The sequence below is a fragment of the Macaca thibetana genome, chromosome 12 (assembly GCF_024542745.1).
Source record: "Macaca thibetana thibetana isolate TM-01 chromosome 12, ASM2454274v1, whole genome shotgun sequence".
NCBI classification, from domain to species: Eukaryota; Metazoa; Chordata; class Mammalia; order Primates; family Cercopithecidae; genus Macaca; species Macaca thibetana.
In genome coordinates, this window is record NC_065589.1 from 18853738 (window position 1) to 18866421 (window position 12684).

The window sequence follows — 12684 nt, forward strand, 5'->3', positions numbered from 1 at the left end:
TCTTACTTCAGTTCTGTCTCTCATCGCATCCCTTTTCTCTCTCACATCTAAAATATGAATTGAACTTGAACCAAAGGTCACCTTAGTCCCCTAAGATTAGCATACAAGACTTTTCTCCCTACCTGTAATTCTCAGTAAATGAAAGACCCAAAGCTTTCCTTTTTCCTTTTTAAATAGAGACAGGGTCCTGCTATGTTGCCCAGGTTGGTCTTGAACTCTTGGCCTCAAGCAATTCTCCCACCTCAGCTTCCCAAAGAGCTAGGATTATAGGCATGAGCTACCACACCCGGCCACCCAAAGCTTTCGAGAGGTGGATATATCTTTATCTTCAAACTACAAATGCACCAGAGACCTTATTTCAGTGAACCAGAATTTAACTCTGAAGGATTTCTTGATATTCTGTTCTTTATACTTCATTGACATTGTCATCTCTTTTCTGTTTTGACTTTTTATCCTTTCTCTGGCTTTTTTTCTAAGCTATAAGTATTCTTAGTTATTTATGCATAAGAAAAATAGCAACAAACAACAAAACCAGATCCTTTTCTTTCACATTGTTATTCAATAATCTTTTTGCACTTTCTGCCAAGCGATATGCTATAGTAGGTGCTCCTGTCCTCAGAACTCATTCACTTGGCCGTGCTTACAGCATGGGTCCATCTTGACTCTCCAAGGAAATCAGCAAGTTACCACTGAACCCTCCTGTGGGTTGACACCAGCGATTCCTCTTGAGTCTTCACCTGCCTTCACCTGCTTCTCGCTGCAGCACCGTACCCTTGTTCACCATGACGCTTTCTTTAAATTCTTGATTTTGCCATGACATTGATTTCTGCTGACTCTTGTCCTGTTATTTCTGAAGGCCCCTCCTTGGTTTCTTCCACTCAGCCATCCCTAAATGCCCTCATTTCTTCCTAACTCTGTGTGTACTGACTCTCTGCCCTGGAAATCCCTTATTATGTGATTCTTCTTCCCCTGGTTGGTGACAGTCTTCACTGGGCTTCTCATGGTCCGGAACCAAACTCATCTACTGAAAATCTGTTCTGTCTTGTGATTGGAATTTGTTATGTTCCAGGATCCTTCAGTGCAAAAGGATGCTGTTTCTTTTGTCTTTTTCTACACTTTACTGGAATCTGCCTCTATCTATTCAAATTGGGCTGACATTCATTTCCTTCTTTCCACTCTCACTGGTATAGGTTCACTTGGAATTTCAATTTTGCTTTTCTCTTAAACATCCTACCTGGCTTTTTATGCCTCTGAGCTTTTCTCTGTTCGCCCTCTTGCCTTATGAGTTACCATCTTCCTTAAAAAACCCAGATATAGGTGTGGCATTCCTTCACAGCCACTTTCCATCATGTACAATAAATAAAGTCAATCTCCTTAGCCTGTCGTTTAACCTTTCAAAGCATGGATCCCTGACCACTCCTCCAGCCTTATTGCACTTCCCTTTTTTATTGATTGATTTATTTATTGAGACAGAGTTTTGCTCTTGTTGCCCAGGCTGGAGTACAATGGCATGATCTCTGCTCACTGCAACCTCTGCCTCCCGAGTTCAAGTGATTCTCCTGCCTCAGCCTCCAGAGTAGCTGGGATTACAGTCCTCCGCCACCATGCCTGGCTCATTTTTATATTTTTATTAGAGATGGAGTTTCACCATGTTGGCCAGGCTAGTCTTGAACTCTTGACCTCGGGTGATCCGCCTGCCTTGGCCTCCCAATGTCAGGCGTGAGCCACCGCCTCCAGGCTACATTTCCCTTTTTATATACCTGAGAGTTCTCCAGCAACAAGGAATGACCTTGGAGTGTCCCTCATTGGCACCCAATTTGCTCGACCACCAAATTGCAATTCTGTTGAGACCATGCTTTGTGACTCACTTTATACCCCCACCGCTTAACTTGTAACAGCTGTGGGCCAGATCTGATAGCAAATGTTCCAAAACATTTAATCCAGTTAACAGTCTCAAGAAATAAATCACTGGATTTGGAAAGCATTTTCTTCTCTTAATACCCTCTTCCCTTACTCACTGAAGATTTTTGTTAAGTGTTATGATAATCTGCTTCCAGAAGAGTTTTTTTTGGTTATTCTCGTTAACAGAATGAGCAGTATTTGCAATATTGAACAAATTTTATCAAATTTGTTGCAACACTTTTCATAAGGATGAACACTGGATAGATTTCTAAAACAATTTTTCCTCCCTCCCTTTTCTTCCCCCTTGCAAATGATATTGTAAGACCTAAAATGTTGCTTCAGGGATTTCAGGTTGTTGGTCAGTATATAACAGCAATAAGACAACTAGACCATCTTTTCTTTCTCCTCTTGGTGTACTAAGTTTATTTTCATTTTTTTAAAGGAAAAATTTGCAAATGTATAATAGCACATTTTCAAACATATTATTTAATTTAATACTTTCTACTATTCAAATGAATTCTCACATTTTTGTACTTTTCTTTGAAATAAACTACAGACTTTGCCTTTTGCAAGAGCCTGAAGAAGTTTCCCTGAGGTCTGAGCATTCCCATAACCTGCCTTCTCTTTCTCCTTTCTGAACTCTGGCCTGACCTGTCGCATTTTCATAGATTAAACCAACTGTGATAATGTGAATTGTGGCTGAATTTTGATCTCAATCTATCTGATCAAATTTCAACCAGACATCTCAGGGCATTCTGCTTCTCAAGAGAACTTGAGTGACCTTCGCCCATGCTAAACCCAGTTAAAGTACAAAGAGAGTCAGAATGAATTCCCATTTCTCTAACATTAATTTTCCATTCTATTTTGGTATACCTTTGGAAGCTCTGTCTTTGTCATGTACCAAAATTTAATTTATTAAAAAATTCAATGAATCTTTCATTAAGCTAAGAGCAGCTAAGAGCAATTCAAGGCTGTGTGCCCAGTAGAAGTTCAGTTCTTATTAATTAACAGTAATGAGCAAAGACTTCCAGTACTGATTCTCATTGACATAATCTCAGCAATAAAATATTTCTCTTTGGTTTTCTTTTCCTCCCATATTAATACTAAAGCTTTCCTTGAATTCTGCCCTTATATAATGTTATCTAGGGGAAAACTTGGTACTGAGCTTCTCTTATAACACTGGAAAATATTATCTGCTGAAGACAGATGGATGAAAATCTCTGGCTACTAATTTAAAATATATAATTTTTTTTAGCACTTTTCAATTCCAAGGAGATTTACAAGGATTAACTAGTTAATCTTCCAATCTTCAGTAAGTAGCATTAACCCCAAATTATAGAGGCTCAGGGGAAATGCCTCAAAGTCTCATGCCAGATAAGAGTCTGAGGATTTAGATACCTGCCATATTTCTGCATTACAGACTATAGTGTGCATTTTTACTGGTGCCTCCATGTGTGAGGGTGTTGATGTCCCAGAGAGCTTTTGAACTTGATGTAGGGAGTTTTTTGTGTGTTTGTTTTTTGCTGTTGGGGAAGAGTGCTATGAGTCCCCCAGATGCCGGTGTAGGCTCACTGACTCACCAGTTCAAGGATTTGGGGCCTATCATGTATCTCTGTTTTACAGATGAGAAAAATGGCCCTCAAAAAGGTTAAGAGAAGTGTTTACTTTGCTAACCTTGTAGGGCTGCTGGGAGGGGCAAAGAGATGGCGTGATAGCAATACTCAACAAACTCTTCATTGCTATATAGTTGTACATTGCATTATAATTATTCTTGTTTTATTTTATTTTATTTTTTTTTGAGATGGAGTCTCGCTGTTGTCGCCCAGGCTGGAGTGCAATGGCGCGATCTCGGCTCACTGCAACTTCTGCCGCCTGGGTTCAAGCAATTCTCCTGCCTCAGCCTCCCTAGTAACTGGGATTACAGGCGTGCACTACCACGCCTGGCTAACTTTTGTATTTTTAGTAGAGATGGGGTTTCGTTAGGTTGGCCAGGCTGGTCTGGAACTCCTGGCCTCAGGTGATACACCCACCTCGGCCTCCCAAAGTGTTGGGATTACAGGTGTGAGCCACTGTGCCCGGCCTGTTCTTATTTTATATATAGCTTTATGGTACTTATATAGTTTACTGTTATTTGAAGCATTTGCTGCATGTAACTTGAAACATTTTGTATTTACTTTAGAGCATAATTTAATAAGGACATGTGCTTCTTAGATTCTGTCCAAAAGGATTCAGTTGGTGAAATGCCAGAAATAATCTCACTGCATCATGAATTCTGCTGTAAGAAAAGAACCTGAAGCCAAAGTACAGTAGAGCACAAGGCTAGGACATTGAAGATAAAGTTAAATGATAGTTTCTATCTTTGCCCATGTTGCCCAGTCTGGTCTTGAGCTTTTGACCTCAAGTGATCAGCCCGCCTCCGTCCCTGAAAAGTGCTGGGATTACAGGTGTGAGTAATTAAGCAGTACTTCAGAAATGTGAATTGGGACTGGGAACGGAGGCTCATGCCTGTAATCCCAGGACTTTGGGAGGCCAAGGTGGGGGGGGATCACTTAAGGTCAGGAGTTCAAGACCAGCCTGGCCGACATGGTGAAACCCTGTCTCTACTAAAAATAAAAATAAAAAAACTAGCCAGGCCTGGCGGCATATGCCTGTAATCCCAGCTACTCAGGAGGCCGAGGCAGAAGAATTGTTTGAACCCAAGAGGTGGAGGTTGCAGTGAGCCGAGATGACTCCACTGTACTCCAGCCTGGGTGATGGAGTAAGACTGTCTCAAAAAAAAAAAAGAAAAAGAAAAAGAAAAAGAAAAAAAATTGAATATGAACTGGTCTAAGGGTCTTCCTGGATGTTTTCTCTCATTCTCAGATGGCAGCAGACTCAAAGAATAACCATAGGGTAGCACTTTCCAGTTGCTGTATGTGAAATAGTTGCTCAGTTGTAACATTCTTTATAATGCCTATGCAACTTGCATATTCATTTCTCTTCAGATCTAAAGATAGTAACTGTATATCAAGGGTGTGTGTGTGTGTGTGTGTGTGTGTGTGTGTGTGTGTATCGTGTCTCTAACTCTGCATACCACCTTACCTTACCCTTATCCCTTGAAACTAGTACAGTAAATTAATTGCCCCATGGCTGCTGGAGGACCCAGACCTGGAGATACGTCAAAGTGGGGTATAAGAAGTTCCTAGAGAATTTTCATTAGTATCTGTCAGGTTCACTTTGCAGGATTTTAATTGTTTGTTTCTCCTAATGAGGCTCCTGTCTGTCTTGGATTCCTGGTCTACGCCTGCCATGAACTCTGAGGTTCCTCAGCTTGCTACTGTAACTCCTGACTTCTGCCTTTTCTGACCTCTGGTAACTGCTTACTTCTCGTACCTTCTTTCATGTAGATGGATGTCTGATCTGTTGTGATTTCTCTTTGTTTCTTTCTATTGTTTAAAACTGCAAAAATGATGCATATTTTTACATACCCCTCTAAACATATAGTTTTTTAAAATGGGATTTCATTCTGCATATTATTCTGCAACTTTCTTTTTTTCCCCCTTACTAGTCTATCTTAGAGCTCTTGCCATATTTGTGCATGTAAATCTACCTCATTCTTTTCAGCTTCTACATAGAAAATGCTTGCAACATATACAACAGCAGGGAAAGGAGACAGTATCTGTGATACCGAAAGAATCATTCAAATTTCTAAGATAAATATTACAATAGAAAAAAACAAAGTCTTTAAGACGCAATTTGTAGACAAGGCAAGAAATGGAAAAGGCCAGTGCACATCTAATAAGATGTACAGTCTCACTAATAAGCAGGGAAGTACGAATTGAATTAATGTTCATCTGAAAATTTAGAGACTATCCACTGCTGGAGATGGCGTAAACAGGTAATCACTCCTACTGTTAGTGAAACTTTTAAGTTTTATAGACTACTTTGGAGGACCACATTTTAGTATTTATCAGTTTTAAAGATATAAATCCTTTGACCCAACAATTCCCCGAGGAATTTATTCCTACGCTATACTCAAATTAGTGTACAATACACAACAAAAATTATGGCAGCATCATTTAGAATAAAAAGTGGAAACAGCCCAAAGTCTGCCCATATCCATAAAGGAACTGCTTAAATGAACAATGGTATACCCCCAGTATGCCATGGTAATTCTGTGCAGAAGTTGGATTCATTTGGATCTGTCAACTTAAACCATGTTCCTTGTGGAGTTTGCTAGTTTATTGACCTAACTTGTAAATTATGGAGGAATTTGCTAAAATATTGACATCTATTTCATGCAAAGTTATAGCATTCAGTACAACCATAGAATTGTATCTGGGATGCCATTAATCTCTAGCATATTAGAAACAAGGCCTATATCTATTTATTTTAATTTTTTGAGAAGGAGTCTTGCTCTGTCACCCAGGCTGGAGTGCAGTGGCATGATCTTGGCTCACTACAACCTCTGCCTCCCGGGTTCAAGTGATTCTTCTGCCTCAGCCTCCTGAGTAGCTGGAATTACAGTCGTGCACCACCATGCCTGGCTAATTTTTATATTTTTAGTAGAGACGGGGTTTTACCTTGTTGGCCAGGCTGCACTTGAACTCTTGACCTCAAGTGATCCACCTGCCTCAGCCTCCCAAAGTGCTGGGATTACAGGCATGAGCCACCGTGCCTGGACAAGACCTCTATTTAAACTTGCTCCTTCATTTATCTTACAAGCATTTTTTTGTGTCTTACAATGTGCCAGAAACCAGGGATATAAAGATGATGAAGACAAAGTTTCTGTCCTGAACTCACAGTATGGGGGGAGTGATTAGTAATCAATAAGCATAAACTAGTGCACAGAAGATGTAGGTGAGAACCCACAGGAAGTGATGTGAAATTTGAATGGGGAAAAGGGGATTTGGGGAATCGCCATGTGCCTGACTTTTGAATTTGGCCTTGAAAAAATGAGCTTGTTTTGCCAGCAGGAGAATAAAGAAAAGGACATTTGAGGACACGATCCAAGAATTCTTGGAATGTGCAGAGGGCAAAGGCACAAAAAAGCACCGTGACATTTTGAGTTTGTGGCATGTGTGTCAGATGCACGGATGAGCACTGGCACAGGAAACCAGACAGCAGGGCCTAGGCTGGTAAAGATTCCTATATGCCTTTGTCCTGAAGACCTTACACAAGAGAGGCACAAGATCAGCATTTTAGCAAAGCATTAGTGGTCAGTGGTCTTGAGCAGGCACAGCCGCCACCTGGAAGGTCATTGCAGTGGCCTGATTGAGAAGTGTTGCAGGCCTGAGTAGCAGCTGTGAAAGCAGAGAAGGGAGGAAGGGTAGGGACTTATTTAGACAATAGAATCAGTAGGAACTGATGACCAAATCCAGAGGGATGAGATCAAGGGAGGGAGAAGAGTGAGTGGGGAAGGGGAAGTATGTTGGTTGAACTCTAGAATGAATTAGATGGTGCAGTTAGAAAGAGGTTGCAACTCCTAAGCAAAATAGGGATTAAAGGAAAAAGAATAATCTTGATGTCAGTTTGGAACATGGGGACATGGATTGAGGAATAGGCAAGTAAATATGTCTAGTTAGTGGGTGAAAATATTGGACTAGTGGCCCAGAGGGAGATCAGGGCTAGTCATCTAGGTTTGTTGAGCTCCCCGCATGCTAGACATAGCTGTAGAGAGCCAGCAAGATGATCCAGGAGAATGCATTTTGCAAAGAGAAGAGGCTCCCTTGAGGAACATGAATATTCAAGGAGAAGATGGATGGCTAGAATATAAGTAACATGAAGCAGAGATGTTTGTCTATTCTGTTGATTGATATGTGCTAGGCACACCTTAAATACTTCTTAAGCAAATGCAGGGTAGGAGGGAGATAAATTATCCAAGGAATCTGAGAAGGAATTATCAGAGATAGACGAGAAAAACAGGCATTAAGCAGTATTGCCAAAATTAGGAGAGCAAAGGAGAAGAGATTTTCAAGGAACAGAGATTGGTGAAGAGGACCACATGCAGGTGAGAGGTAAACGTTGCGGAGGTCTGGAGACTTTCTTCTTTTTTTTTTCTCCTCCCTTTTTTTAAAAATTATACTTTAAGTTCTGGGATACATGTGCAGAACATGCAGGTTTGTTACATAGGTATATATGTGCCATGGTGGTTTGTTGTACCCATCAGCCTGTCATCTACATTAGGTATTTCTCCTAATGCTATCTCTCCCCTGGCCTCCCACCCCATGACAGGCTCTGGTGTGTGATGTTCCCCTCCCCGTGTCCCTGTGTTCTCATCGTTCACCTCCCACTTATGAGTGAGAACATGCAGTGTTTGGTTTTCTGTTCTTGTGTTAGTTTGCTGAGAATGATGGTTTCCAGCTTCATGTCCCTGCAAAGGACAGAAACTCATCCTTTGTTATGGCTGCATAATATTCTACGGTGTATATGTGCCACATTTTTTTAATCCAGTCTGTCATTGATGGGCATTTGGGTTGGTTTCAAGTCTTTGCTACTGTGAATAGTGCTGCAATAAACATACATGTGCATGTGTCTTTATAGCAGAATGATTTATAATCCTTTGGGTATATACCCAGTAATGGGATTGCTGGGTCAAATGGTATTTCTGGTTCTAGATCCTTGAGGAATCGCTACACTGTCTTCCACAATGGCTGGACTAATTTACACTCCCACCAACAGTGTAAAATTGTTCCTATTTCTCCACATCCTCTCCAGCACCTGTTGTTTCCTAACTTTTTTAATGATCGCCATTCTAACTGGCGTGAGATGGTATCTCATTGTAGTTTTGATTTGTATTTTTCTAATGACTAGTGACAACAGCTAGAATAGACAATTGGGATCTAATTAAACTAAAGAGCTTCTGCACAGCAAAAGAAACTATCATCAGAGTGAACAGGCAACCTATAGAATGGGAGAAAACTTGCAATCTGTCCATCTGACAAAGGGCTAATATCCAGAATCTACAAAGAACTTAAACAAACATACAGAAAAAAGAACAACCCCATCAAAAAGTGGGTGAAGGATATGAACAGACACTTCTCAAAAGAAGACATTTATGCAGTCTGGAAACTCACTGAGCAGAGTTTCAAGAGACCAGCTTCAGTTGGGTGGGTGGGGTATGGTATGGAAAGAGAAGGTGTCAGTGAGTAGAGGAATAAGTAGGGAGTAAGACAGCAAGGATAGTGTGTGAACACGGGAAATGACCCTTATTTGGATGATGGGAGCGATCTTGCCATACTTGCTACACTGAAATAAACACCAAAATCTATCAGACTCTGCTTTGCTGTGTGTCAGGGGTTCTTGCTGTGAAATCCCACAGTCCAGCGGCCTCAGCATCACCTGGGAACCTGTTAAAAGTGCAGATTCTCAGTTCTTATCTAGACCTCCTGAGTCATAAACTCTGGGGGTGGGCCGCAGCACCGTGTGTTTCAATGAGCCTTTGGAATGAGTTTGAGAACCACTGGCGCTGTGACATAATTTTGAGAAAAATTAGCACAGTTGAGTTAATTTTCCTCTGAAGAGTTAGTTTCTGAGAGAGTTCTAAAGCTAGAAGCCAAGATTTATAGAGCAGAGAGCAGGAGCAATGAAGCTGTGCCCTCCTGCCTGGAATGCAGCTGTGGCTCAGTTTTCTTGGTGCAGATAGAAAGAGGAGCCGAGTGGCCTCATTCCCTTACTGAGCCTCAAATTTCCTGTTGCAACACAAAACATTATTATCTAAGGACATGCTTTGCTTTAATAGAATGTGGCATTCCATTTATTAAAGGCCTGGCATTCCCTGTTCTTTTTTTCTGTCCTTAAAATGCCATCTGATATTTTAATTTTTGGTATGCCACATGAGTACAAACCGAAACAGCTCGAGATTCGGGCAGATGTTTCCCCTGATACAACTGCAAGTTTATCAAAACATTTGTTTTTGTTCTACCAGGTCTGCGAGCTGGATATTATCTTTAATTTTGAAAAGGCTTATTTCATCCTGGACGAGTTTATAATAGGTGGAGAAATTCAGGAAACATCCAAGAAAATTGCTGTCAAAGCCATTGAAGACTCTGATATGTTACAGGAGGTCAGTACAGTTTCCCAAACCATGACAGAAAGATGATGATGATGATGATGATGGTGTTAATAATTATAATATTAACCAAGACTTATTGAGTACTTACTCTGTGCTGGGTACAGTTTCTGAACTATTTATATGTATTAGCTTATTTAATTCTCACAACAACTCGAAAAGGTAGGTGGTGGTATTACTCCCACTTTACAGATGAGTAAACCGAGACCCCAAGAGGTTGAATGACCTGCTCAATTTCACACAGCTAGGAAGTGTGGAATAGAGATTTGAACCCAGGTAATTGGGCTTTAGAGTCTTTGCTCTTCACGTTTGGCTGAGCTTTGGAGTGCAAGAGTCCTTCACTGCCAAAAAGGTATCAAATACTTAGTGCTATTCTTTTCAAGAATAATTTTATGAGATGTATAAAAAGACTTTCATTAAAATACCTGTGCTGCCCTGGGAAAGGAGAATAGCAGTACGTTGTTATTTTGTTTGCCAGGGATATTAAAGCTTTATTATTGAACATGGCATTTATCATTTTAATTAAAATTTCTTACACCTTTTGGGAAGGCTGTGTGTGTGCTCCTGTTTGCATAAAGAAATTGGGAACACCAAGGCTTGCTTGCCAAGGTGTAAATTGGCCCAGAAGCATCCATTTGGTACTGCCCTGGACTCTGGGATTTCTATATAAAATAAAGTGGGAATGTTCTTTTAGAAGCAGCACAGATTTACATCATAATTCCTCAAGGAACTTACCTACATTAGCCCCTTCATTCCTCCCAGGACACTGTGAGAAAGAGCACTTCACTGACCTCTGCCGTCCCAGATGAGATGCTCTGAGGGCCTGGTTTCCATCCCAGCCCGGCCACCTCTAGATTCTTCTTCCCACAGCCTCAGTGGGTCTTCTCATCTTCCTATTTTCAAATAAGTAGGTCAAGAGGATCCACAGCATTGTAAAGTACCTTTTTAAAATTGGCATTTGGCTGGACGCAGTGGCTCACTCCTGTAATCCCAGCACTTTGGGAGGCCGAGGCAGGCAGATCACTTGAAGCTAGGAGTTCGAGACCAGCCTGGTCAACATGGTGAAACCCCATCTCTACTAACAACACAAAAATTAGCCGGGCATGGTGATGGGCGCCTGTAATCCCAGCTACTCGGGAGGCCGAGGCCGTAGAACCACTTGAACCCGGGAGGCAGAGGTTGCAGTGAGCTGAGATAGCGCCACTGCACCACCTGGGTGACAGAGCGAGACTCCATCTAAATAAATAAATAAGTAAGTAAAACTGGCATTAAAGCTACTTTTTTTCTGCTATTTGGAATAGGGTGATTAAATTAACAAAACACCATTAGGTGTGAACTCCCAGCAACTGTTTTGGTGCATCTTTAGGCTGATTACTTGCTCCCGCCCAGCCAGAGGATCAGTCCTCTGGTGAATGGATGTGGAGGGAAACATCTATTTGAGTGGGTGCCGTAAGCAGCTGCGTGTGCCTATTAGAAGGCCAATGCATTCATTACCAGAGGTGTCTCACCTCAAAAAATGCATTTAAACTCTGATGTTGATTTGGCCGTCTCCAAATGCCACAGGGAGGAAAACTTTACAAGGTATTTGAGAAATCGGTGGTTTGGAAATTTCACAAAACCGTGTTTCATAAAATATACTGGGAGTTGGTGGCAGGTGGAGGGGGCGGAGGTTTTTTAACTTCAGGACCTCAGGGTCCTGACTGTGGAATCTCCTCACAGGAGAAACAGACTTTTTAACGGGGTCTGTGGCACTTCAGTAATTAAAACTGAATTGGGGGCCAAGGCACACCTGGATTAATTGGAAATCCTCTCAAATTAGGAAACAGGTTGTCATAAATTCGGTGTTGCTAGTTCCATTTAAGTCTAGGAGTTAGGTATTCCAAGAACGAGCTCATTTACAATTAAATGCTAATTGGTAGTTCATGTTCCTGGTGATTGAGTGGAGGGGCTTGATGGGTAGGTCTCAGGGGACCTTGCATTTAGCCCTGGTGTCCCTATTGTGAGCAGGCAATGTCATGGCCGCCCTCTCAGTCTCTTCTGTTGCATTAACAACACTTGCCAAATACAGAGCGTGTTATTAGCCTTCTCTTGGGCTCTGGTATTCAGTGAAGTCAATGAATATTTTGGGGAACTTGTTGAAAAATTGACTTTGTATATCTTGCCTGCTTAAGAAGTTTAAACTGGATAGGAGCCAGTAATATACTTGCATAAAGGAAAACAATTACTGCTTTTTTTTTTTCCCCTGTGTTTTGGACCCAATCATATATTTGTAGTAACTGAAGGTTAAGGGAGACCTTTGTGACATTGCTTTAGCTGTGAGAACAGCTGTCTATCTTCAGTAGCCCCTAAGACATTTTTCTAACTCCTATTTAATAACAGTTTCTTAGAATAATAATAACTTTTAAAAAGCTACACCTGCCTGCATATTTAGTAAGACGACACATAGTCTCAAATCTCCAAATGCTCAAAGCTTATTCTGAGTGTGTGGTGGCTAGATGTTAATAAGAGGAAAAGAGAGGAACTGTTTACTTGGTTGTGAATACTTATTTGGGGGTAACAACAATGTGGATAATGGCACAAAGTTATTAGAAGGAAAATTAAACCCTCTGGCCGGGTGTGGTGGCTCATGTCTGTAAGCCCAGCACTTTGGGAGGCCGAGGTGGGCGGATCACTTGAGGTCAGGGGTTCGAGACCAGCCTAGTGAACATGGCAAAACCCTGTCCCTACTAAAA

The 12684-nt window shown here is 41.3% G+C and overlaps 2 protein-coding genes across 3 annotated transcripts in view; both read left to right on the forward strand.

Annotated features, from left to right (window-relative positions):
- SCG2 (secretogranin II) overlaps positions 1-12684 on the forward strand; it is a 468897-nt gene that overhangs the window by 280758 nt on the left and 175455 nt on the right. The gene's annotated exons all lie outside the window — the stretch shown is intronic.
- The window catches only part of AP1S3 (adaptor related protein complex 1 subunit sigma 3), an 80133-nt gene that overhangs the window by 60631 nt on the left and 6818 nt on the right, over positions 1-12684 (forward strand). Inside the window, exon 4 of the mRNA XM_050752175.1 lies at positions 9809-9946. Within this exon, the coding sequence (XP_050608132.1) occupies positions 9809-9946 (138 nt within the window). The remainder of the gene's footprint in view (positions 1-9808; positions 9947-12684) is intronic.